At 37.3% G+C, this 25,163-nt stretch overlaps 1 protein-coding gene across 1 annotated transcript in view; it reads right to left on the bottom strand.

Moving 5' to 3' along the window:
* The window catches only part of MTPN (myotrophin), a 31,262-nt gene that overhangs the window by 3,506 nt on the left and 2,593 nt on the right, over positions 1-25,163 (bottom strand). Inside the window, exons 2-3 of the mRNA XM_014881593.2 lie at positions 5,386-5,499; positions 4,213-4,296 (exon numbers count right to left, since the gene is read on the bottom strand). Of these exons, the coding sequence (XP_014737079.1) occupies positions 4,213-4,296; positions 5,386-5,499 (198 nt within the window). The remainder of the gene's footprint in view (positions 1-4,212; positions 4,297-5,385; positions 5,500-25,163) is intronic.

Here is a 25,163-nt window from a genome sequence, read left to right as displayed (position 1 = left end):
TTATCAGTTAATCCTAGAAACAAATGATTTTTTTGTTTCCAGCAAATACTACTCTTACAGAAGCAAAAATTCAGTGTTACACAGTTCTACAAAATCTATGGTGCAAGAAGCTCTCACGTGCTAAAACAGACATATAATACCTGGAAGAGCTGATTTCCTAACATATCATACTATATTCATTCTATATCATAAACGGCCACACTCATCAAGGATGGATCCTCCATTCTGAAAAAAAGCATCTATTGATACATCAGAAAAACAACACCACAAAATCATTCCAAGTCCAAAACTGCTCAGGTTTGTTTTGAAAGAATTATGTGTACACCTAAAAGGCAACAAAACAGAACAGGGAAGCACCAGGATAAATTGGAGGATAATGCACCAACTGGATAAACTGGAAGATAATGCACTAACTGGATAAATCAAAGAACTACAATCAACTGCTGCAAGTAATCACAAGGACAGTCTCAGATTTATGAGAGGAGAACAAAAGAAGGGAAACAGTGATTAACTAGTCATGTTTGCTTTGAGCACTGTGTAATCACATTCATGAAAAATAAAACAGACTAAACTGTAAACAGGGTAGCTAAATAAGGGGACAAAAGTTATTAGAGATCACAGGACTGATTTCAGAAAAACTCTGCAAGATGATATGCAAATGTCGCTTGAAAATATGTGTATTTGCTCTATCAAACGACAGGAAAAACACTTTGGGTACAAACACATCTTGTCAAAACTGTGTACAGCAGAGCTGTCTTCAGTTTATGCATAAGCTCTCCACAGAGTAAATACAAATCCTGTCTCAATTACAAGGGAGATTGTTAGTTACTATTAAAATGGACCTAGAATTCCCACAGCTTCTTTACTGATTAAACACACAAAGCCCCACTGAACTTGCATATATATGCATATGTATGTCTGCTCCCGAGACAACTCTCACTTCCCTAAACCTTTCTAATGGTATAATAAACTAGATCTGATACCACTGTCATGTGCTACCAATATTACTTTTCACAGTGTAGGATATTTCCCTCTCTGAAACTTGTACACCTGTCATTCAACCTGTCATTCAAAAAAGATGATTTTGCAGTGGTTTTTAAGATAGTACTGCCAGTCTTGTGGCCCAGTGGCCAAACCGATCCTCTCAGAGCTGTTCATCTTCCTTCTGGTCCCTAGAGACTCTCAGGGCAAGAGATGCATTGAGTTCACTCCAGTGACAAGAGCAATTATAGTATTTCCTCTCTCCAATCACTGTGTAACATCCTTGGCCCAAATGGTACAAGAATGTTGCAGTTCTTTGGGATATGAACATGAGCTGAATTAGTCCAACAAGTGACAATTTGGTTACTGCAAACACACACTTGGGCTGAAACCATGGGAACATCACTTGTAAAACATTTATTTTTCCCCTAAAAATTCCCCAAGAGATTTAGCAGGTATTCAACACTTATAATCCCAGTTGTCCAGGGAAAAGAAAGTCAACTAAGAGTACAAATAGCTTCTTTTGCAGGAGTTGATTATTTCTACTGCTTAGATATCACTCAGATTAGAATCTATATGGAAATCAAGAAGGCTTCACAGCTATTCCTTGAAAATCTTGATTTGAAGAAAAATGGAACTATACCATAACTGACCTGACAGAATTTAAAGAACTTTAATTCATAAAACTCTCCACCTACATACCAGCATTTAGGGCACGAAAGATACCAGTTAACTGAGATAAATTTGAAGTATAAAGAGAGGCTTTAATTTTAATATAGGACTGCTCTCCCCCCGCCTCAGAAAAATACTTCACAAAAGTTATTGACATGTAAGACCTGAGTTTCTAAAAGAGCTTTACTGAATGTAGGATAAAAGGGTCATGACTACCTAAGAAGGACACAGTTTATTAAACTCAGTACTAATAAATTTAGAAAATGGCCCATTAGCTAGACAGAAAGATTCCTGCCTACATTCAATAAAAAGAGAAGGAAACAATAAAGTACAGGTCAAGAGGACTTTGATTTGCAGAAGTACAACATTGCCTGGAAGCAACTTTAAAAAAAAACCTCATAAAAAGTACAATGATTCCATAGCATTCTCTACTTCCCCGAAGCAAAAAGTTACTAATATTTGTCTTATGTTTGACTCTGAAAATACACATACACAAACAAATATAAACCCCCTTTCCTTGATAGGGTAATAACAAACAAGAATGTTTGCCCGCTTAAGCCACCAGGCGAAGCACAATGTTAAACAAGCTCTGAGAGCCACACAGGAGCTACTTGGCTACATCTGCAATTCTGGAAAAAACCCAAAGCAACAAATGCAAAACCCATGATGGGAGTTGAGCTCCCACCAAACTGTGAAACCAGAATTCGGGGCACTTAACAAAGCCGGGACAAGATTAGTTTAGCAAGCAGCAAACTGCTAAAAAGAGTTGCCAGATGGCACAACAGAGGCAGATGTCTTCTTGTTCAAAAAGTACATGAATGAATTAATGGACAACAGATCTGCCAACACATCTGAAGGGGGACAGATGTGCGTACCTCTGAAATCCCCAGTACAGAAATAATGAACGAGGAGAATGAGTGAGCAGGTGTGGTCATAGTCACCTCTTCCTTTTGCCACTGTCAGAGAAGACAAAAGGTGCTAAACTGCCCAACTTAACAGGATATTTCTTGCAACGCAAAAGCAGAACTATTTTGAAAATTGAACAAATGGATCAAGTTTGTTGCATCCTATGCAACAACCCTCATCCTCCATTTGAAGCTTTCAAACTGTTTTAACATAGTGGTTTCTCTGACACTAAAAAAATCACAACTTTTTACATAACAAATCAAACACCAGATTATTAAAGAAAAACATAGATCAGTGCTTGAAACATTTCTTGAAATATTCTTCCTTCTCCTCCCTCCCAATAGCTCAAGAGTCTCACATAAAAGCTTTACAAACACCCCCACAGTCCATTCACCATAGAAAGCAATGGAGAACTGGCTTAGTAACCAGAAAGAACATTAAGCAGTCAAGAATTTTTAGATCTTTCAATAAGGGTTGAATCTTGATTCCCAGGTATCTGCTGCCAAAGAATATATGACTATGGTACAAACAAGGTGTGATATGTTTAAACTAATGTTTAAACAAGAGTCATAAAATAACTGTTTTAAGAGACACAACAACCTCTATGTATAAGCGCTGCCTCAAACAGATAGAGCTGATAAGCCAACTTTCAGTTTATAAATATTTAATCAGCTAGCCTATGTAAATGGAAGCAATCAACGTTTAACTCTTCATGAAGAAATCTGAAAGTAATTTATTATTTGAGCAGCTTACTTAGGATGGAAAACCCTCAAACCAGAAATAGAAATAAATCAACATGGAATAAAGGATACCTTATTTTTTGATGATCCTAAATGAAGGATCAATCCTCACAATAAATTTAAGCAAGTTGGATACACCATTTGAATCCTAAATTAACAGTCACTGCATTTGTTTACAAAAGCAAAAGTAATATCAGACAAGAGAAAAGAAGTTAAGTGAAATTCATGCAGCATTAAGGCAGTTAAAGATAACTTTACCCTGGAAGTGGCATATGAAAGTATTACACAGCAAGAAATCCTCTGGCTAAATGATGTAAGTGTAATCATGAATGAGTGCATATGAACAGAGGCAGAAGATCGCTTAAATTATCTACTGGCTCTGCAAAATTGATTTACCTTTGTAATACAAATCAAAGTGCAAACAGAGACAGATTAAGCTTATTTTCCCCAGGACAAAATTTACAAGCTGTAGGGCAGAGAAAGCTTGGCTTCCTGCTTTTATTTCCCTGCCTTCTGCCAACCCAGATGGGTTCTCAGTCATCTGGCAAAAATTGAGGGAAACCACACCTCTGAGCAACTTCACAGCAGAGATTCCATCACATGAAACACTTAAACAGCTGCCAAAGCCAAATCCACTGAAGGAATGCATCTTTTTCCCTCCCTTACTGATTTGCAATTCTGCTCTATAGTTGGAGCCCACTATACTCTTACAGTCACACCACAGAAGTCCTGCAATTTTGTCCTTCAGCTATCTTTCACCATGCTCAAAATACCCTCTCTGTTTTAGCAACACAAATGGCATTTGTTTGATGTTCTGAACGTATCATCTGGAGCATCATAATCTTATTGATAAAAACGATCACAGTAATATGCTTTGCTAATGGGCAACTTGGTTGAAACATTTGTATCTCACCTTTGACAGAAGCAATTTCACACAGGAAACGTGGCCCTCATAAACTGCTGATAGGAGTGGTGTGATATTGTGTTTGTCTGGAGCCTGTAAATTGAAATACAATTATTTGAAGGACAATTTCACACAGCATTATAAGGTTTCACAGAACTTTTCAATTTTCTATAATCAATAGTAGAGGAAGCAAAAACTTAAGAATATTAGCCAGAAATGCATTGCACTGCATTTTTATCTCTCTTTTTTAGAAAATAAAAGTTACCATTTAAAAAAGAGGTAATAGCAAGATATTTCTTCCACAAGACTTCTAGGTATCCCAAAGCTTGTCCATAATTTTAGGCAGATGATAGAAATCATGCTGTTTCAGCTGACAAATTTTGCCCTATTTAAAACTCCTAATTTTCCTATTTCACAGCCAACATCACTTTGGCTGAAACATTATTTTATCTGTCTTCTCTCTAAACTACAGTCCTGAGAAGAACAAAAATGGAGCATCTGAAATGCTATTTTAAACTCTTCCCCAGCTAGAAAAATTCCCAAGGAAGAGATAATCTTTCCAGACACCCAGGAGAAAAATCCAAGCATTTTTGTTATGAACTAAAGCTAAGATGTTTTACATGTTAACTTTTGGGCAAGCATTCCAAGGCATAACATTTGGGGCATATGGTTAAAGTATTTAGGAACTTAACTTCCAGAGAGCTGATATAGCTTAGTTAAGTCATTTCAAAACAAGAAGCCATGCATGTCAAGCTACAGCAAAATGACTTAAACAAGAAAGAATGTCTTCAAAGAAGAAAAAAGCACACTAATTTAAACAGCTGATTCTGCCCTGGCTAAGGATGCCTTCTGAAACCCCTTCCAACAAATGCAAAGACACATTGCAAACCTTATTCTGATGTGATTAATGGAATCATTTTTCTAATTGCGCTAAAATTAAATTTCAATTTTTTTACAGCTACTAACAACTTTTTCCAGTGTGTCCAAAGAGACACTTAAAACATTTAATAAACATAATTGTAAGCTTCTAACCTCTAGAATCCTACCTCTCAAGTATTTTTAAATGCATTGAATTGTTAGGTTTGATTTATGTCTTTCAGCGACCATTTAGGCATTTACACCAATCCCTTCAGTGTGTGTGGGAAGACTTTAAGACCTGTTTGCAAATACATTTATACATACATTAATGTCAGCTCCTTTCAAGAGCAGAAATTCCAGAATCTCAAGCTGGCCACAGTCTGCTGCATAGTGAAGAGGCTTCCGTCCACCTTCAAGTGTCCGGTTGACATCTTCACCCTTCGATACAAACATAATCCAATCAGCAAAATTTTAGAGCTAGCACACGACAAAGAGCTTGAAAGAAATCCAACACCTTCAAACATGCTGAAGAACGTTCCACCCTAATATTTCAGTCACTGTCCAAGAAAAATGAAAATTAAGTCGCTCAATTTCTATTCCCTCACATCTGCATTTTATGACTGTAAGACAACCTTGATCCCTTGCTCCATACTGCACCTGAGGTGCAACAAGTACCAAGCGCACTAGGTAACTCATGATTTAAAAAAAATCCAAACCAAACCAATAACAAAAATCATTAGAGCTTGTACAAAATACTCCCCTAGGCTCATTTTGCTTCTCTTGCCCCACAGCTAGGATCATAGTTATCTGGCTAAGTTCCTTTATCTACTTCTAAGAATACTAAAGTTTTGCTTAATGACAAACCAGCTGCATAGAAGTAATTCAGCATCGTAACTACCAGCAAGTGAGTCCGGGCCATCCATAATTTACAACCCAATTATGAAACTGTCCACCCTGTTTTATAAATAGCACTTGCCAATTCTACACGATATAAACAAGCCTGAAGAGTCAACCAAATCAGGCCACAGGAAGTTGTACTCTAATGCCCCTTGTACAAATGGACTGAGACATCTCTTAAGACGTAAACAAAATTTAATTTACTGAGTACCTAATCAGCTTTGTTTCCTCACCTTGGGTTGTGCAACTAAGGATAAACTGATTTACTGCCTTTCATTAGTAACAAGTTACTGGAAACAAGCTGTGTGGTAAGTGGCTTCGTGTTCCTATGTGCAAGGAATCTCAGTATTTTAGGAAGTGGCTAAATTTAGCATCATACCTCAAGGCCTGTATCTCCACAGAGAAACAAGCAAAAAAATTTCAGCTGCAGCACCAATTCATACTTCTCTATAGAGCCCCTGCAGTTCCCTCACTCCTGTCCCAAAGTTCTAGAAAGTGCACAGAATAGAGTGATTGACATATATCTTCCAGACATTACTTCCTTTCTAAGAATGGAAGAGAAGATTGCCAGAAGGAAATCTTACTCTGCTTTCGATGTTCTATATAATCAGAGTTTTACACTACTAGTCAAGTATCAAGACGACCTCGCTATTCTTCTCTCTTCTCTTCTCAACAATTCAATTACTCATCATACACCCTTGTAGCAGACAGCATTGTGATGTAGTTTCTTATTTGCTGAATTTCATTGACAATTAAATTCAAATTTTAAAAAAATCACCCAGATCAAAGTATGCTAATAGCACATAAATAGTCTGGGAAAGCATATAAAGAAGCAGAATACACTTATGTTGAACATTAAACTCTACACATACTTTTATTTGTACATGGACTCTTCCCATCAATTTTAAAACAACTGGCATTTAACCCATCATGTCTGCTGATACATTAGGGATTGGGTACACAAGTTTGAGAAGCCAACCACATGAAAGCCACATAATAACCAACACAAAACAGTCTCCAGAAGTATGACACATGCCATGACATGGTAAGTAAAGGAGCACGGGAGAATGGCAGGCAGGCTAAGTCCTGGAACAGCACACAGTCAAGTCACAAAGTTCACAGCCAAAGGAAAGCTAGAGTCATCACTTCTCAAGATGAGGACAGTCCAGAAAAGCTCCCACTTCCTTAAGATTATAAATATTATTTGACTCATTGGCTTATATGATAGCAATTTTTCTTTGTTTTTAAAGAATAAAACAAAGGTCTCTGTTCTCTCCTAAGCCGGCTGTGGAACAAATTCCTAGTGGATTATGAACTTTCAGAGGGGAAAAAAACCCCACCCAAACTCCTATTTTTTTAAGATCCCCATAAAGATGATGAAAACTTATTTACAGGGGAGTACCTAGCAAAAGGTCTGCAAATAAAGATGTCCCAAACAAAGACTGCATGGTATTGAATACTGGCACTGAGAACACATATTATTAACATTCAAAGTTAAACATCAAAACATTTTAGTCTGAATTAACAGAACAAAGACATCACGTAAGTTACAAAAATTTTTAAAAAATGACAAAAAACAAGTACTCCTATATTCTGCAATAAAGCAAGTCAAATATCCACTTGTTTCATAGGTATGAAAAGCCACTGTAAAACAGACCATTAAATGTTGTAAAGCTTTACCTGGTCTTTCTTACTGCCAGTTCAAGAAATATAGGAGTAGGAAGGAAAGATAAACCAACGCATTTAATATACAGGGATCAAACTCTGGCAAAACCACTTGTTTCAAATGCAGTCACTAATATATATACACTAAAAAACTTGCAGGACTCTTCACAGATAATTTCTCTCTGGGCTTTAGCTCTTCTATTTATATTGCCTAGGACATCTCTCTGTAGGAAAAGCAGTGGTTTCCAAAGCAAGGTGTGGAAACCCAGAGAGGTGTGCAAGACAAGCCACTGGGGTGCGCGAGAAGAAAATATGTATCGCACAATTAATAAAATGGAAAAATAGCATTTATTGCATCTTTAGTTCATCTTTAATTACCATTTTTGGGGTATATTTTATAATGTGCATGTTACACAGTACAGGAGTACATACTGAAGTTGCCTTAAATATCAAGTCCCAATACCCCTGCTCAGGGCCAGGCTGGATAGGGTTTTGAGCAACCTGGCCTAATGGAAGGTGCCCCTATTCATGCAAGGAGGTTGGAACTAAATCTTTAAGCATAAGATAAAGACTTGAGCCCCAGCCTCATAAATGGGACAGCTCTGGCTAAGGTGTGGCTAATTATGCCAACACAAGGAGACAAAGTGGTCTCTCAAGCCCTGTCACAGGCTGGTTCAGGAAAGAGCACACAAGTAAAGACACAAAAAAACGTTACCTCTGCATAAAGTTTTCCAAATATACTGTGGTTTTGAGTAATACTGGTCAAACATGCCAAAATAAATGTTATGAATTTGGGTATCAGTAATCTTATGAGGTGATGATTCTCAATACAGAACTCTGAGACAGCAAAGTAACCAATATATTGGTGGGTTGAAACTAAGCTGCTGAAGGTTGACATTAAAAATCACCATCCCCTGCAGAGGCACATGGTCAGAATCCACATGAACTGACAAAATGGAGCACAGTTCTTCCTTTACACACACAGGAGTAAAATCTTCTGTGCACTAGACCAAAGGTGACAGCATGATTCTTCAAGGAAGTTTTATGGGACTTCTGCCATCTTCTAGAATCTAACAGAGCAGGAAGGAGGTTAACTTGTGTATTTGGAGAAGACACAATTAAGCCAAGATCAAGGAATAGTATCACCCTCAAAATAAAACAAAGCTTCAGTCATAGGTCATGCTTCTCCTGAAAGATTATTTATTTTCACTTTCTAGAGTAGACCCACAAATCCACTAACAATGATGCAAATATATGTGCACAGCTCCAAAAAGTAATTTGCCCATGCAAAAGAAAAGACATAACCACCTCTTTAATGACCTTCCAGAATACATTGAGTTTACTCAGTCAGCCATTTAAGGCTAAGTCTGGCTTAAATCACATCAGTAACATTTTTCTTTTCAGATCAAAGGCCCAGGGCACCAGCCATGCAGTAACATTAAAAACCCGTTCAGGCCATGAAACATCAGAAACAGCAGTTCCAAGGTATCTGCTTTAATCCTCTCTATTAAAATCTGATTATGGGTAAAGAAAAGCCTCTGTGAATCTCCAATTACTAAACAAGACGACATAAAAGAAGACTGTTATACCCTATTTCAACTAAAATGGCTAGCAGAAGAACATTCAATTAGGTCTTTAAGTATCAATGTCAGTTGAAACATGGCTATCAACTTTTTACTGAAGGACAGGAAAACAAAAACTGGAAACTCACTTCCAAGTACCTTTAAGAACTTTGCTTTTTAAGTAACTAAAAGTAGGATTCATTAGAGCATCCTATGAATGCAACTATCACCCACTAGATGCAATTGGAGCAATTTAATGTATAAAAAGATCTGTTCTAACTAATTTCTTAAGTGAATACTGTCAAAAGAAGTTACTCTTGAACTTAATTCTTTCATTACCCTCTCTCTCACACATTTTCCTTGCTTTACCTTCTCTTGCCAATATACCTACACAAAACCCCTTGTTATATCTCATATCCTTTTCCAGCTTAGCTCTAGTCAAGGCTTTGGGTTTTTTAGTTTCATCCCTGCACACCCTGGGAAAATGCCTATGTTCTCCTTGGGTACCCACCCCCAATTCCACTTTTTATGCTCCCCCTCTTTTTTTCCCAAGCTTAGAGAGTAGGCCCTGACAACCAAGCCCTCCTGTACACCTGGATGGATGTCCCAGAGTAATCTGGAAGGATCTGTATCTTAACAGCTACCCTGAATAAGTTGTGCCAAATTTAATTCCTTTTTCTTTTCCTTGTTAAAAGAATGAACCAGAGTTTGCTGGCTTTGTCCCTAATGCATGCTATGACATCAGCTCCATGAAAATGTTGGATGAACAAGTTTAGTCATAAAGTACAAGTTCTAAAGCTCATTATATTCCACGGAGATTATTTAACCACATCAAACTGAATCCATCCTTCAACAGCCCCTGCCTTTCTGTAGCCTTTATTACACAAGGCTGTATTCCATGCCTGCCTTGGTCTCCCTTTATCTGCTAACTCCCTCTTTTCCCAGCTCCTGTCAGTTTCAGAACATCAACACTTAGAGCCAAATGAGCTAAACTCAAGTTTAACCTCATTCTAGCACCCCTACAGCACACTCCAGGTGCTTCAAGCACAGGCTTATTTTGCAGTGGCTCAGGAACTGAAACCAAACCTGAGCCAGGTGTTCACATGAACACTGTGGTTTGTCAGAAGGGTTATTATCGAACATTACTGCCAGACTACAAATTTCACGGCGTACTCTTCACTTTAGCACCAACTTTTCTCCTGTGTGGCAGCAACAACTTTGCTACTTCCAGCCAAAGTTTGACCCTTTCCACCCCTGTACCAGAATTAGAGGCTGAATGATGAATCCAGTGAAGGAACTAATCTGTGTGAGAATTTATTTGACCATTCCTTTCATCTGTTGCATAACTTAGCACCTGAACACACCAGCAATTAGTAGCTGGGATTTACACTGCAGTTCTACCACAGGAATAGAAACTGACAATTGTGGCTTCATTAAACCCTACTGCATAGGTTAACTGTATTAGTAGAGCAGTGCTTGTAGTACTTGTGGCATTAAAATGCTCTTTCAGATTTAGAAGCAACTCCATATCCCCATCCGTACTTATCCTGTCATGCAAAAATAACCGCATTTCCCCTTTCCATGTGTTCCTTTCTTTTCAGTTTTAATGAAGGAAGATTCCATGTAGTGATCTCTTTAGAGTGCAGGGAAGAGTTTCAGGAGCTACTGTGCAATTCCTGTCTTCATTACTCTAGGAAAAAAAATAACTCACTGTACTGTCTGTTGCATTACTTCCATCTCTTTGCATACAAGGGATAGCCACCCTTACAGTGTATTAGATAACTTTGACATTTTACATATAGCAACAACTTAATCATTGCTGTCTCAGTGGGAAAGAGCAAAAATCCTCTTTCTATAGAGAAAAGTTTAAGTCCCATGGACGAGATATTTTTACTATTTTGCTGCACATTGAAAATACTGCTTCCAAAAACTTCATATTTACTATTTTCCCCTTTGTTTATGCTGGTTGTATCATTTGTTTTTAAACATTCAAAGAGATTATCAAGACATGTTTTACTATAACAGAAATTATACTGGTATCCACTGAATGAAATCCTTCCCTCCAATGTAACTAAGTTTTAGTTTTTAAAACAAACTAAGTGCCTGAAATAGTAAGTTCTATGTTTTGAAGTGGAACATATATAAACTGAGATCACTTAAGAACTATATATTCCCTAGTCTTCTGAAAGAAGAGCAAGCTTGGATAAATCACACCTGTAGAAAAAATTATTATCCATATACCCAAACAGTTTAGAAAACAATCTTGCACTTCCACAGTGGTTATGTGGGGGGTATGGATGAACTGATTATGTCTTAATCTTCCCCAAACACTGTTTCATTTTCTCAGAATGAGTCTGCTCACACCCTTTCCATCATTTTCCACTATAACTTTCTCCAGTTTCATTCATCACCTGGAAAGAATTAAAAAAAACAAAAAAAAAACCAAAAAAAAAACCACAAGCCCACTCCCCCAGGGCTCAAAAATCCACAAATACCATGTAAGTATTCTAAAGATGAAAATACATTAGTTATTTTTGCCATTCTACTTAAATTCTCAAAATCGTTGAATTTTAAGTACTTAAGCCAATATACATTACTGCTTAGTCTGCGTTTGTTTCAGTTGTTTGTTCATAGAGTTTAAGTGTTTACTGGGACCACATGTCATCTAATCAAAAGTTACCTCTCTAGCTCTGAAGATGTAAATACCTTGACTGACAAGCTCTAAAAACAATACAGCAGAAACAACTGAAAAAAACCCCACCCATTTTGTACACACAAGGTCAATCATTCTAAAAACTATGAACTTAAAAATATTGTAAGTCAAGCACAAACTTCAGTCCTTACTCAAACAGTAAAAACAAGCTGATGTTTTTTATATAGCTAATCCATAAACACTGGGTCATAAACACTGGTGGCAATGAGGAAAAATTCAAATACCATACTTCATGAAATCTGACTAATAATCTAAAAATATAAGGAGAGTTTAATTCTACAAGCTTGTCAGTCTAGTGACTCATAACATTACAGGCTATTTAAGGCTGAAAGGCAACTCTAGAGGTTATGCAGCCTAACATTTGCGCCAAGTAGGTCCAATGAGACCAGGCTGCTCAGCTGAGTTCCACAGAGCTCCAAGGACTGAGGATTACAAAAGGTCTCCAGGCATAAGCCCTTCCCAGGATGTGATCATCCTCACAGGGAAGTATTTTTGCTCTTACACCCATTCAGAACTTTTTGCATTTCAACTGGAACTGTTGTTTCTTATACTTTCACTATGCACAACTTAGCAAACTTCTCTATATCCTGCCCTTTGTATAGAAAGATAATTATAAAATCTTCCCTTCATCTTCCTAAAAGGAAAAAACCCTCCAAAAAACAAACAAAACCCAAAAAATCAAGCTACCACAATTCTAACAGCATCAACTTGTACATCCTTCACCTACCAATAAAAATAGAGGCAAAAAAGCTTTTATATTCTTTTCAATAGGCCTTTGCTTCATAAAGCAGTTGGTACAGATCTTCCTATGCCTTCCAGATTCCTAACTGTGGAGACCTTGAAAAGCACTCCCAGTTAAAAAGATAGGAGAAGCCTCAGTTATCTCCTTTTGATAACAAATCCTGTTCTACCAGGTCAAGACAACCCTTGTTCTGTTCCTTGGGGACAGCCCCCTGCCCTCTCTCTGTCTGTCAGCCTTTTAGTCACTCCCACCATGGTTCCCTGTTGGCCTCTACACTCTAACCACACTCTTTTAAAACTCCCATGTATTTAACACAAAGCCCCAGACCATTGCCTTTGCCTCTGAATTCCGGGACTGTGCACACGCGTGGCTGAAATAAACATCTCTGTGAAACCTTCGGAAAGGCCATTCCTGTTTCACCTCAACAAGAACGCCAACCACAACACCTAACTACAACTGAACTCGAGCTGTCATACCTCCTCCATCTCTGCATATTTGGACAAGGTTTCTAGATTCCTTCCAGTGGACCATTTTGCTTTCTCAGTAACTCTGAGTATTATAGATTCCTCAAAATATGTGACATGGGATGCAGGCTGCAGCATTGAAAAACACTCAGCATTTCTCCTGCTCTCACGTAAAAGAGTTCCAGGTTCTAAAGAAAGGCCCCTGAAGGATCTTGAGCTTCTTCACTTCAGAGAGGCTGCAGTAACATTTTATTTGTAATCAAACACACAAGTACAGCTAAGCACAGGTACAGTCTGGGGAGAGACTGGATCAAGACCTGCCCTGGGGAGAAGGACTTGGGGATGTTGGTGGATGAGAAGCTTCAGTATGTCTCAGCAAAGAGTGCTTGCAGCCCTGAGAGCCAAATGTACCATGGAATGGACCTAAAGCCATGGGGTCAGCAGGTCAATTCTACCCCTCTTCACTCATCTGGATTGCTGTGTTCAGCTCTGGGAAACATTTAGATAAGATATTAGGACAAAATGGACAAAATTCTTTACTGAGAGGGTGGTGAGGCATCAGAGCAGTTTGCCCAGAGAGGCTGTGGATGCCCCATCCCTGTTAATTTTCAGGGCCAGGGAGACTGGAGCTCTGAGCAACCTGGAATAGCAGAAGGTGTCTGTGTCCACAGCAGGGAGGTTGGAACTAAATTATGTTTTAAGTTCTTTTCAACCCAAACCATTCTATGATTCCATGAAATAGCACAAAAAAGGGCAATCTGATCTTTCATCATAGAAAAAGAACTTTATATAGCTTTCCTCCTCTGAATTCTTCTTTCACAAATCAGTTGTTCAAACACAGAACTGGAAGCTCAAATACTCTGTTTTTCCATTAACTTTGAAGACTTGAGAAGAACTAAAATTGAGTATTATGAGTTCAAACACAAAAAGCCAACACAGTAGGCTGAGTTTTACTAATGAAAACTCAACTGCTACTACCCCAGTTTTCTGACTATTGGAATTGTATCACTATTGAAACAATCCTTGGGCTTATGTGCAGGAGTACTAGATTTCCCATATGACCTGAACAAGAGGGCTTTCCTACTCCTCAGTCTGCCTCTGGAGTGGTTCTGTATGGATGCCACTCTGTAAACTCTTGTTCTCATCTAAAGCAGTGATTAATGCACTGCCAACCTTAACTGCAAACTGGAATGAAACATACCCACAAACCCAAGATATGAATTTTTATAAAATATGTTGAAGAAATCTAACAGCATTGTAGGACACCAGGTCCTAACAACTCAGCTTGCTATACAAAAGTAGTCACCCCGTCTGCCCTTTAGGCCTTCACTTCAGTAATCCCACAACATTCCATCCGATCTTTTGAGCAGTGCTGTAGTTCAACTTTTGCCCTCACCCCAGGAAGAGTCTCAGGGTCTAAAAAGCAGCACTGGCTTTGATGAGTAGTTTTCATTCTTGCCAAGGCAAACTGATTTAGCTAACCAAAATCCATGCTAGCATTTTCACAGGTCCCTGGAGATTACCAATAGGTAAAGACATTAAGTATGAATTACCAAATCCATATCATGGTGTTTCTAAAAAAATTATTTCTTGTTTTCAAGTGTCAAATTAACTCTAAAAACCTTTGACTAGCAGAGATAATATATTCATTTCTTCTTCCAAGCTGGTTATAAAATTTCCTTTAAATATTTCGTTATGGTAACGGAAATGAGCACCAGCCTGAAGCAGTTTTTGCTGGGTAGAGAGGTTAAATATTTGTGTCTATGACAGGAACTGGCACAGCTTTGCACTGATACAGCAGACAGATCCTAACATCATCTGCCCTAATACAAATCTGAAGGTAATGAAGCCAGCGGTCCAGTATTTTAGCCAAGAAAATAATCTATGTAAGCTTTTGTGTATTTCATCATAACTAGTCCAATGTGCTGTTTTCACATTCCCATCTGTTTTAACTAAGAGCAAGAACAATTCAAATGACCAGCTCAAAACAAGTCAGTGCAAGGTATCATTTAAACATCTGTACATTTTTTTTCCCATAAATGGAAAACACTGTTGACATACGATACCTCAGGGACCGCAGACCAAAGAACTGGGCAGAGCAAATGGAAAAGGTAAATTTCACATTTCCACTCAAGCTGTTTTATTGAAAAAACTACTGAAACAATGCAGGAGGCCTAAGAAGAAGCAACAGTATTTCATAATTTCTGCTCACAAGTCTGAGTCTCAAGTTTTCTTGTCTCTATCTTCTGGTACAAAAGAAAAATGACCATGTTTCACTAACAGTCATTAATATTCAAATTAAGAGCAAGAGCGGAAGCTGGTGAAATAACTAGTAACTCAAAGTCTGGGTTTAGCTCAAAGAGCAGAAAGGGAAGTAAAAAGATTAATGTTGTAAACTGTGAATTGTTTATGATTTTGAAGCAGATTTCTTCAGTTAAAAACCTGCAATAAGATCCTGCCAGAGCCAAGGAAATCAACTCATTGTAACTGCAAGTAGGCAGCTTCCAACAGCAACTGCAAGAATTTTGTGCCAGATTGAAAGTTTCATGTGAATCACCTATATTTTAAAAAATTACTTAGTTTCAGTCCATCCAAAAATATCAGTGTAACCCGGCCTCATTCAGCCTGCACAGAGACAACTGCTGTTGCTGCTTAGTGGTTCAGCATATTCCGACCATTCCAGGAGCTCTCCAACTGCAGCCTGAGTGGACTACAGTTGTTTGCAGACAACTGAAGCAAATGACCTACATTTACTGTGTAGGATAACCACTTTTCACTTGGAGAATTTCAGAAAACTAGAAGTTGGTTGTTTTTTTGTTTAACAGCTGAGAGTGACTGCATTAGCTAAGCCTACCTACCCATTATTTATTTGCTTATCCACACAGGTATTTTCAACTCTTTTGCGTATTTCATTCCCTGTCCTCTAAATTTTATAACTTGAAGCAAAAAGGAATTTTCTCCCAGATGTCTTCTTTCTACCCTGTATGCTTTGGGAAATATATGGGACGAGTTGATTTTACACCTCCCCCTTATCACATCTTACTGAACAAACAGAAATAGCAAAAACATCCACAAGAAATCCTGTAGAGATAGTGATCAAAAACCAAATCCAAATTAACAGATGTTGAGAAGGGAACTTGAATACAGAAAGTTAAATCCCTGCGGAAGAGGGTGCAGGTATGGGTATCAAATTTTCATTATTTTTCTGGATTCACTTCTGGTATTTGCTATTAGTTTAGCCTGCAACATCCAACTGAGCTTCTGTTTTTAAAAATATGAAAAGAAGGCTACTCAAAACATTTCAGCACAACAGACCCTCAAAAGTTTATCAAAAAGGGGTTTCTGTTCTGAGGAGAGCGTGTGTCCCTCCAGCTGGCATTTTGCAGCAAGTTCTACAACCAGAGCAGATAGATGTAGATGTCCATGTAAAAGACGGATATCTACTTTGCAATTCTCTACTTTAGGAAAAGCCTTAATTGCTAATAATAACACCAATATTTGGTTTGTAAAATTTAAGAAAATTAATTATGAACCTGATGATGAATTTTGCCTGTCTTGATATGGTATCTAAAGTAACTCTGCAAAGCTTTTAAAGCACTGCTACAATTATTTTGGCTTAAGCCAACAAAAAGATGCTTAACAAGCATACTTTTCAGGTTTTGGTGGTGGTAAGCAAGTATCTAGCTTATCCACCATAATCAAATGCAATCTGAAGTCCTTTGTCTCAGTCAAACAAATACAATTCCAGAAACAACTGCTAAATAAACTGAACTACTGAGCCATCTGTGCTTCAGTTGTATCAGCATTTTGTGAGACAAACAAACCTGATACGAGTTGTTCTGTAGAAAAGTAATGAACCATTTCCTAGCTACAGCTTCTAGAAGCTCGTGCTACAATCCCAGCTTCAAAGATATGCCAAACACATGTGTTATTGAAAACAGTTGTTCTCTCCTCCCCAAAATCCTTCATCTATGCAAGACTTGAGTGAGAAATAACTCACTCACTAATTGCACTACCAAGGGATGAAACAGGAATGAAGGGCCCAGTTGTGCAGCTTCTCTTAGCTCCTATGAATCTCCATTTACAAGTTTGGTCCAAAACTTCCATTTATAAGTTTGTTTCTTAGTTAGGCAACAGCTCAGAGTAATGGCACCAACTAGTTACAGAACAGACTAAGCTGTTGCAGACAAAGGTATCATTACTGTCTGTTCAGATTTATCTTTAACTGATCAATGTTAGTGCACAAAATATTCTGGATCACGAATTGAAACAGCCAATGATCAGACAGTTTCCAAACTGCCTCTGCTTCGAAAGACTGTTAGAATTCAGAATTAAAGTTAAAATGCTTTAATTATAGCATCAGGACTCACCTGTCAGCCCTGATACAGGGGGCACAAACATTAGTAAAAGCCTTTAACCGTTAATTCTAAAGAAATGCAGATCAATCCAATGACTTAAACCTTAAGTTTACATAAACCTGATGTTCACTATAAAAAGGTGTTAAATACTGCATCTACTGAACACAGTGCAGTGTCCATTTTCATACGCAACACTGAGCTGGCCTGAAAGGGTTGTACTTTTTATTCCAGAAGTGATTGGCCAGATTCCGTGTTTTCCCACTACATTTTCGATTATGTGATTTGGATGATGCCTACTTCTAAGGTTATACTAAGTACAAGATATTCCAGATGACTATCAAACAGGAGCCATCAACCATACATAAACCAGGAATCAGAGCAGTAAATCAGCCTCAATAATTCATGATGAGACTTGAGCAAACTGACAACAGACTACACAATGAAAACAGAAAAATCTACAAAACAACACCTGCTCCTGCAAAAAAAGAATTTTTTTTCTCAAGCTTAACAGGTCAGAAATTGCTCCAAAAGTTAAGCAGCTGAGCAAAGGATCCCAGCCATTACCACACATTCTGTATTGAGTTATTAAATCCCAATTAAAACACTTTCAGTTTCTGGAAGAAGCTCACATCAAGTCCTGTATTAAACTGCCCAGTACATGTTTGTCCAAGGAATGAACAGGAAGTAGATATCTTCCTTTGAGGCAAACACACAGCACCAGCTACTGGGTTTCAGTTTCAATAGGTGCCAGCTTGATATTTTGAATTCTCTGCATGATATAAAGACACAATAATTAAAAAAAAACCACCCCGCAACAGTGAATGTGAAATGTGAATTCTCAAAGCTCAAGTTGTACTGTATCAGAAAAGTATGAGAGAATAAACAGGAACATAAGTGTATCTCCCAAAGATTATTGCTATGGTTAAAAACCCCCTGAATTTAAGTGCTTTAACTGGGGCTTAATAAGGACCATAAGCAGGAATTACTTCCCCAGAAACTGAACAAAATATATGTCCCAAGGCAAAACCCAGTGTTCTATCAAAACCAAAGCAGTGAAGCTTAGCATCTAAATACGTTTTCCTATAAGATTAACAGGCATTATTTTCCTGCGCACATTGAATTCACATTTTCTTCATTCAGCAATGCATATCTTTATATGAAATGTCAAAAGCAGCATTAATGAGTTCTAGAGGTTTTGTGCCTTAATGCAGTTTTGTTGACACGATGAAGCAGTCGGCAATTGGTCTCATGCAAAAAAAACCAAAAAAGCCACAGAAGCAAAAAAAACTCAATCAGAAAAGGTATTTTTGCATCCTTAAAGTAAACACTGCTTTCTAAGCAATGTATACTTAAAGACATATGCATTAACAACTTCATAATGGCTCCCTGAACCGATATACACACTCTGAATATTCAGCTTCACTGTTATACTTTCACTAAAACTTATAAATATTGGTATTGCACTTTTAAGTTGGAAATAATCCACCTACAAAAGTTAAGCTATTTTCTCCAGATTTCCAGGAATTACTGCTGAAATGCCTTAGTAAATACAGTCTACTAACTTTTCACAGAAATGGAACTAAAGACTGTATTTCATGTTATACTCTAAATTAGAGGACCCTATTTTGAAAGTAATTGTATTTACTGTCATTATGCCCAAGACAAATTTAAATAACAATTACTCTTTTTATCACAAGACAAATTAAAGTTTTTTAAACCATGCTAAATATCCATGACTTCAGCCAAGAAACAGTTAATAGCATTACTGAAGTTACTGGAAATTCAGCAATCCAAGAAATAAAACTTCTCACAAATGCCTCACTTGAGTACAAAGGATACTGTGAGGTTTTTTTGTGGGTTTGTTTGGTTTTTCTTAATACAGAGCATATACAGAAATGCAGATCTCACCTCACAGAACTCTCCTGACCTCTTTCTTATCTGACTTGAAATCTTCTACTTTCAGTTGCATTACCTGAATCAAGCTCTGGAAGTATTTTTGAACAAACAGAAAAATACTTTTTAAACATTTATTGCCTACGGTATCTACTTTCATAGTGCCATTAACGAATCAGTTTAAATGACAGATGCTGATGGTAACTATTCTATGGACAGCTCTCTACATCTATTGTCTCAAATGGCCTAAGAGCTCATCTTTCCTGCTTGAAGGTAATCACTAATTTATAGGTCACAAATGTGTTAAAAAGCAAGTTCATAAATGACAGGAGTTTGGGAAACGAAAGTATCAGTCATTCAACAATAATTATCAAGACTTGACCTTAGCTCATCAGAAACTTTGAGCACACAGTTTTGTTGTATAAACTGACTCAGAACATCCTCTGAACTTTGGCTGAAAGTGTGACAGGGCAGCTTCCAGAACACCTATCTAGTGATATTTGCCTGCTCAGCTTATTAACCACAGCCTGCAATTACTCTCTTTGATTTCCAAAGTGTAGCTGAAGGCTAAGTGAAAGGATTTCACCATTTCTCTTCCGGCCTGTAACCACTGAGGAAGGCAGCAATGTCTGTAAACAAAGACGAAACTGCAGACCATACTCTAATTCTTGATGCAGCAAGAGACATAAAAATTCTGTCTTTGAAGAAACACAATGCCCTTGGCAGACAATGTATCTGAAGTGAGCTACAGAATTACACTAAGAAATACTAATAAAGACGTAAAAATGGGCAGAAGTGCTAAAAGTACCAAATCCCAAGTCTCCCAAGCTACTTCAAAGCCATATTCATGTGCATTATGAGTTTTCAAGACCATATTTTTCTTTCTTCCTGCTATCCCTCATCAGGATTTCAGTTGCTTTTGGGAAAAAAAAAAATTATTTGATACCCCAGTTTTCATTAAAAAGAGAAAAAAACCAAAACAAAAAACAAAACAAAACAACAACAAAAAACCTCACAAAACACACACAACAAGTACATTCCAACCAGAGAATTAAGACAAGAACTATAGCTTGTTCAAGAGGACTTATTAGTACTGATTGCATTCCAAGTCAAAATAGCAACACTAGATAGCAGTTCCTTAACCATTTAAATAAAAGTATTGTTTCCCTCCCCATCTGTGGCCTGTAATTGTAGAATTTGCCATCACTGGTCACAATTAACACAGGCTTTAACACCAGTATACTATAAAAAAAAAGTTAATCTCATACACAGCATCCAATAAAAGTTTTAAACTCACTTTAATATGAGCTGTGCTGATTTATATCTATCTCTCCTCATCATGAGCTAAAGCAGAAAAACATCTAATTGTTCAAAATTGCTGAAACTGCAATTTGTAAGAAGAACAACTGTTGTATAACCAACTGGTCAGTTATTAGCACTTATTAATTCCAGCTCATGCTTTTGTCCTAGCAATAGATCTGTCTACAGAAATGACAATTACTTCTTTCCACAGAATCGTACTTGGAAATTCAACATTCATTTTGCTATGGAGGGGAAGAAAAATTAGGAATAATTTAATAAAAACCTTCAATTTGAGAAAAGGGCAAATTAGATAGAAAGAAGTAACTTTGCTCACACTTTTGTGTGGACACATATTCAGAAGTTCAAACAAGCATAAACATAAAGCCATAAAAACATGCCAAAAACTGATGGTTCACATAAAACTGCATCCCTACAACTTCAGCAATACAATCATATACAGCTCCTGGTTCTCTGCATCTTTCTTATATTTTCTCTTCTGACTCTTGATCAGACATAAAAATTCTTGGAAATGAGAACCCTGAGTTCACAATGTTCTCTTTGAACTTAAATAGAATATTTGACCTTCAAGTCCTGATATCTTACCAGCTAAGCTTAGGGTCCTTCAGAAAAGGAACACGGAAGTTGCTTGGTCTGTTGAGAACTACCCAAAGGAATCCTTATTTATGCATTTTGACACTGCTGCAAGATTCACTCATTCAGTATTTTTTATTTATGTGGCGTGCATGAGTCACCAATGCCATAGTAGCCAAGTCAACATTCACTGTACAATCTTCACATCTAACAAAACCTTCCACATACACATTATTCCAAATGGATACAGATCCATACCACTGCAGAAATGTTCTCTTGGAGTTTTAGAAAGCTTAGCACATCTCCTGTAAGCCCTCTTATTGAAGTCCAAGTTAACTAACTGATCTAGGCTTGAAAAACAAGGATTTATTAAGGATAGAACTGACACAAGAGGGAAAATTTTGGTTAGAATAAGGGAGGGGAGAAAGAAGAGTAGTGGTAGAAGTAAATACCTTCCTCATACCACTGAATTCTCTGCTTGCTATTCATAACATACTCCCAACTTGGACTATCATACTTAGAAAGGTATATACTGTAAACCACACACTTGGACAAAACAGGATATATTTCAGAAATATAATTTGCTTTCAATTTAGGAAGTACCTTAGTACATGGAATACATTAGCACATCAGCAAAAAAAAAAAAAAATTAAATCCAATGTTTTATTACAATCTGGTCTTAATAACTCTCTCTACTTTTTGCAGGAAGCACCCATTAAGTACAGGACAAGTCAGTGTAGTAAGAACAGCCCAGACAGAATCAAGTAAGGAAGTACTTGACTTGGGATTTTAAGGATAGCAAAGTTAATTGTGAATCACTTAGGCAATATGTTAAAGCCACCAAGATTTTCAGAGCACAGAAGCAAATTCAATGAACAAAATCACCACAGCCTGACAACATTGCAAAGAAAATTTACATTTAGCAGTTCCAGATTCATGATCATTCAAATGACCACATCCGATGTGAGCTCTATCTACATTTCAAATTGAAATGGCTGAAGAATCACTTCTATCTGTACCTTCACCAAAAAAGGGAGAGATTTGAGAATCCTGAATTGTTCATTCAATCAGTGAGTCACACATTCCACTGCAATGCCAGGTTTGCAGACAAGTTTGTTACTCCACGCTGGTCCTATAAACTACTTAAGAACTGATGCACAAACTATTAATATCTGTGAATAATTCTTTGCCACATGTCCTCAGACTCTCTTGGATCAGACTGGGGAAATTAATTAAATATCCTGAAGAGATGGTTTTCAACAACCTCATTCGTTTTATTGTACACACTACTAAGAAGGGGCAGTATTGTGTTTTTCTGGAAGTTTTTCTAATACATTCCTAACATTTTTGTTAAGACTAAGTCCACTAGGAATATGGAACCTGCTAAGGGCAGGTGACAGTATCAAATAATTCTCTTGTTCCATAAAAGGAAGGATTTAGGTCATCATGTTCAAATTTGCAAAATGTAAATTGAACACCAAGTTTAATTAGAACTACAAGTAAAACAAAATTATCTTTAGCAATCACACTTCAGCACACTCAACTCAAGTGGAGTGATCAAGTGTAAATCAAGTAATCAAGCGGAAAATAACAAACTCCTAGAATCTGCAGAAAAAGACAAACCCACATAGTAAAAGTGCTGGCATAACACTAGCGAGTTACAATACAGAGATATCTAAGAGGCCCCACAGGGAAAAAGTTCAGTCCAGCAGATCCGAGGTCAGGCCTAGCTCTGATAGGCTCCTGGACAAACTAATGAGATATAGCTACCCTGCACTGTAATCCAGACAGGCTTCCAGGCTGTCACTCAAGTGCAGGAAACCTGTTATCTGACCAGAGGCAATTCAGGTATCAATGTAGCCATAATAATAATGCGCACTTCAGCATTCAGCATGATGACACAGGGGAATTTCAATGTACCCATGGTATGATTCATCTGTAAATCAAGCAATCTACTCATATACAGCAACCATTTCAGTACTCATTTACATTTAGTTTGTAACTGAAGGTGTAGAAGGCATTGGAATGGACAATGAAAAGAGCGGAGGTTACCCCCAGGAACTAAAAGCTATTTATTACCCCGTGTTAATCTTTCTTCTTGAATATATATTTAAGTCGTTTCTCTTTTTCACTACACTTAACTATATCCCTGATTGCTGCTTCTATTTCAAAAAGGTACTTCTAAACAGTTTCTTTTATTTTAGCCTCCATAGTTTAGCAGTAGTCAAGTTTTATGCATTTATTAAGACTTGTATTCAAACTTCACTATATCCTAAAGAACTGAACGACTGCAGTATCACAGCTTTGTCAAGAACACAAGTGGTCACTATTGTCTAGATGAGTTACTGGAGGTCCTCCAAGAATTTGGGTTTGTTTCGTTATTTAAAAAAACAAGACTCCACACCAGAAATGCCTACTAGGCCACTTTCTACAAACATCCATTTCACAGCCTACCATCACTTCAGCATCCCAGTCCTCTGAGCAGTAAAAGTCTGGTGCTTCCAGTTTGGTTGCCTGTCCTCTCTTATGGTATTAGGTTAGTTGATTTATCAAATTTAACTGTAAGCAGTGATAGGTTTAGGAAACGATGTAACGTGTTAAAGCAGCTCGTGAAAGTGGGGAATTCTCAGTTAAGCTAAGGGAGATGAAATTACTTCAGAACATTTATTGAAGCCTCTCCTACAAATCGAAGTTTATCTTGCCAAAAACGTTTTGCCTAGTGAATAAAAGAAATTGTACTTCGCCTCAGAAATCTACTGCTATTGGAAATGCTATGTGCACATGCTGATAGAGAAGTCCTTTCTAAGCAACTGCACAGTTTATCTAATTCTACTGGGGAAAAAGGCTAAAGAAAGGGAAAAAGAACAAACACCATTCATTTTAAGAAATTCTGCAGGCTTAATATAACTTGCTCTTCTTCAACTAATACTTTTTAACATATTCCCTATCTTGAGTAAGGTAAATTTCTTTCAGCTGCGTGGGTCCTCCTCCCCCATTAAACTGCATATTTGATTCAGCTGTTCCCATGGAAGTTTCTGCTTTCTTGAGGAATTTTAAAACTTTGAGTGAATGTATGTGGGAAGAGAGCAGAATTCCTTCAATACCTTAGAATCCTGTAGGCATCTCTGAAGCCAACATATGCTGGCTATATTAAAAAGGAAGACATCAAAGAAAACAAACAGTAAAAATTACTTTTTAATCTAGTCATCATAAAAATAGCTGACACTGTACTTAACTGCTAGCGTAACACACTAGATACAGTATTCCAGGAGAAATTTACATTTACCATAAAGAAAAAGTTGACACTGTTGAAAGTTGAGAAATATAGATGCTAATATGATGTCTCTTACAAAAACAGAAAGAACTCCTACAAGATTATTCAAACTATAAAAATAATCTTTCATATTTTCATCAAATAGAAGCCACCAGTGTCTTTCAAATGAAGAGTGGGAACACTGAGATCTCTTCTGCTAAGCAACAAAGCAGTATCATTTGGCACTACGCATTTCATTGCCACGCCTCAGATCTACTTCATGTGAAAAGTTTTTTCCTGAAGAAAATACCTTCAGGAGAATAAAAGATCCCTATGTAGAAAAATAAGTAATGCAAATATAGACCCTTGCTTCTGTTTCTGTATCCTTTCTTTGTCCAGGACTGTTGAAATGGCAGAAACATTCTCTTTCTTCTTTGTATTTACCAGCCAAACCTCAGATAAAAAAAAAATAAAAATAGATAGTTATGACTCCAAAGACAGAACCTCCACACCTTATTACACACAAATTAAGAAAATGTCTGATTAAAATAGTTCAACTTCTACAGTCCCACTAATAACATCCACTTATTATTTTTAAAGCATGCAGGGTCACCTAGTTAGCACTTCAAGCACTGCCATTCAGATATGAAACAAAATCAGGG

The sequence above is a fragment of the Sturnus vulgaris genome, chromosome 5, assembly GCF_052056855.1.
Source record: "Sturnus vulgaris isolate bStuVul1 chromosome 5, bStuVul1.hap1, whole genome shotgun sequence".
Lineage (NCBI taxonomy): Eukaryota > Metazoa > Chordata > Aves > Passeriformes > Sturnidae > Sturnus > Sturnus vulgaris.
The sequence above is the reverse complement of the archived record's forward strand: the minus strand, read 5'-3'. Positions and strand labels throughout refer to the sequence as shown.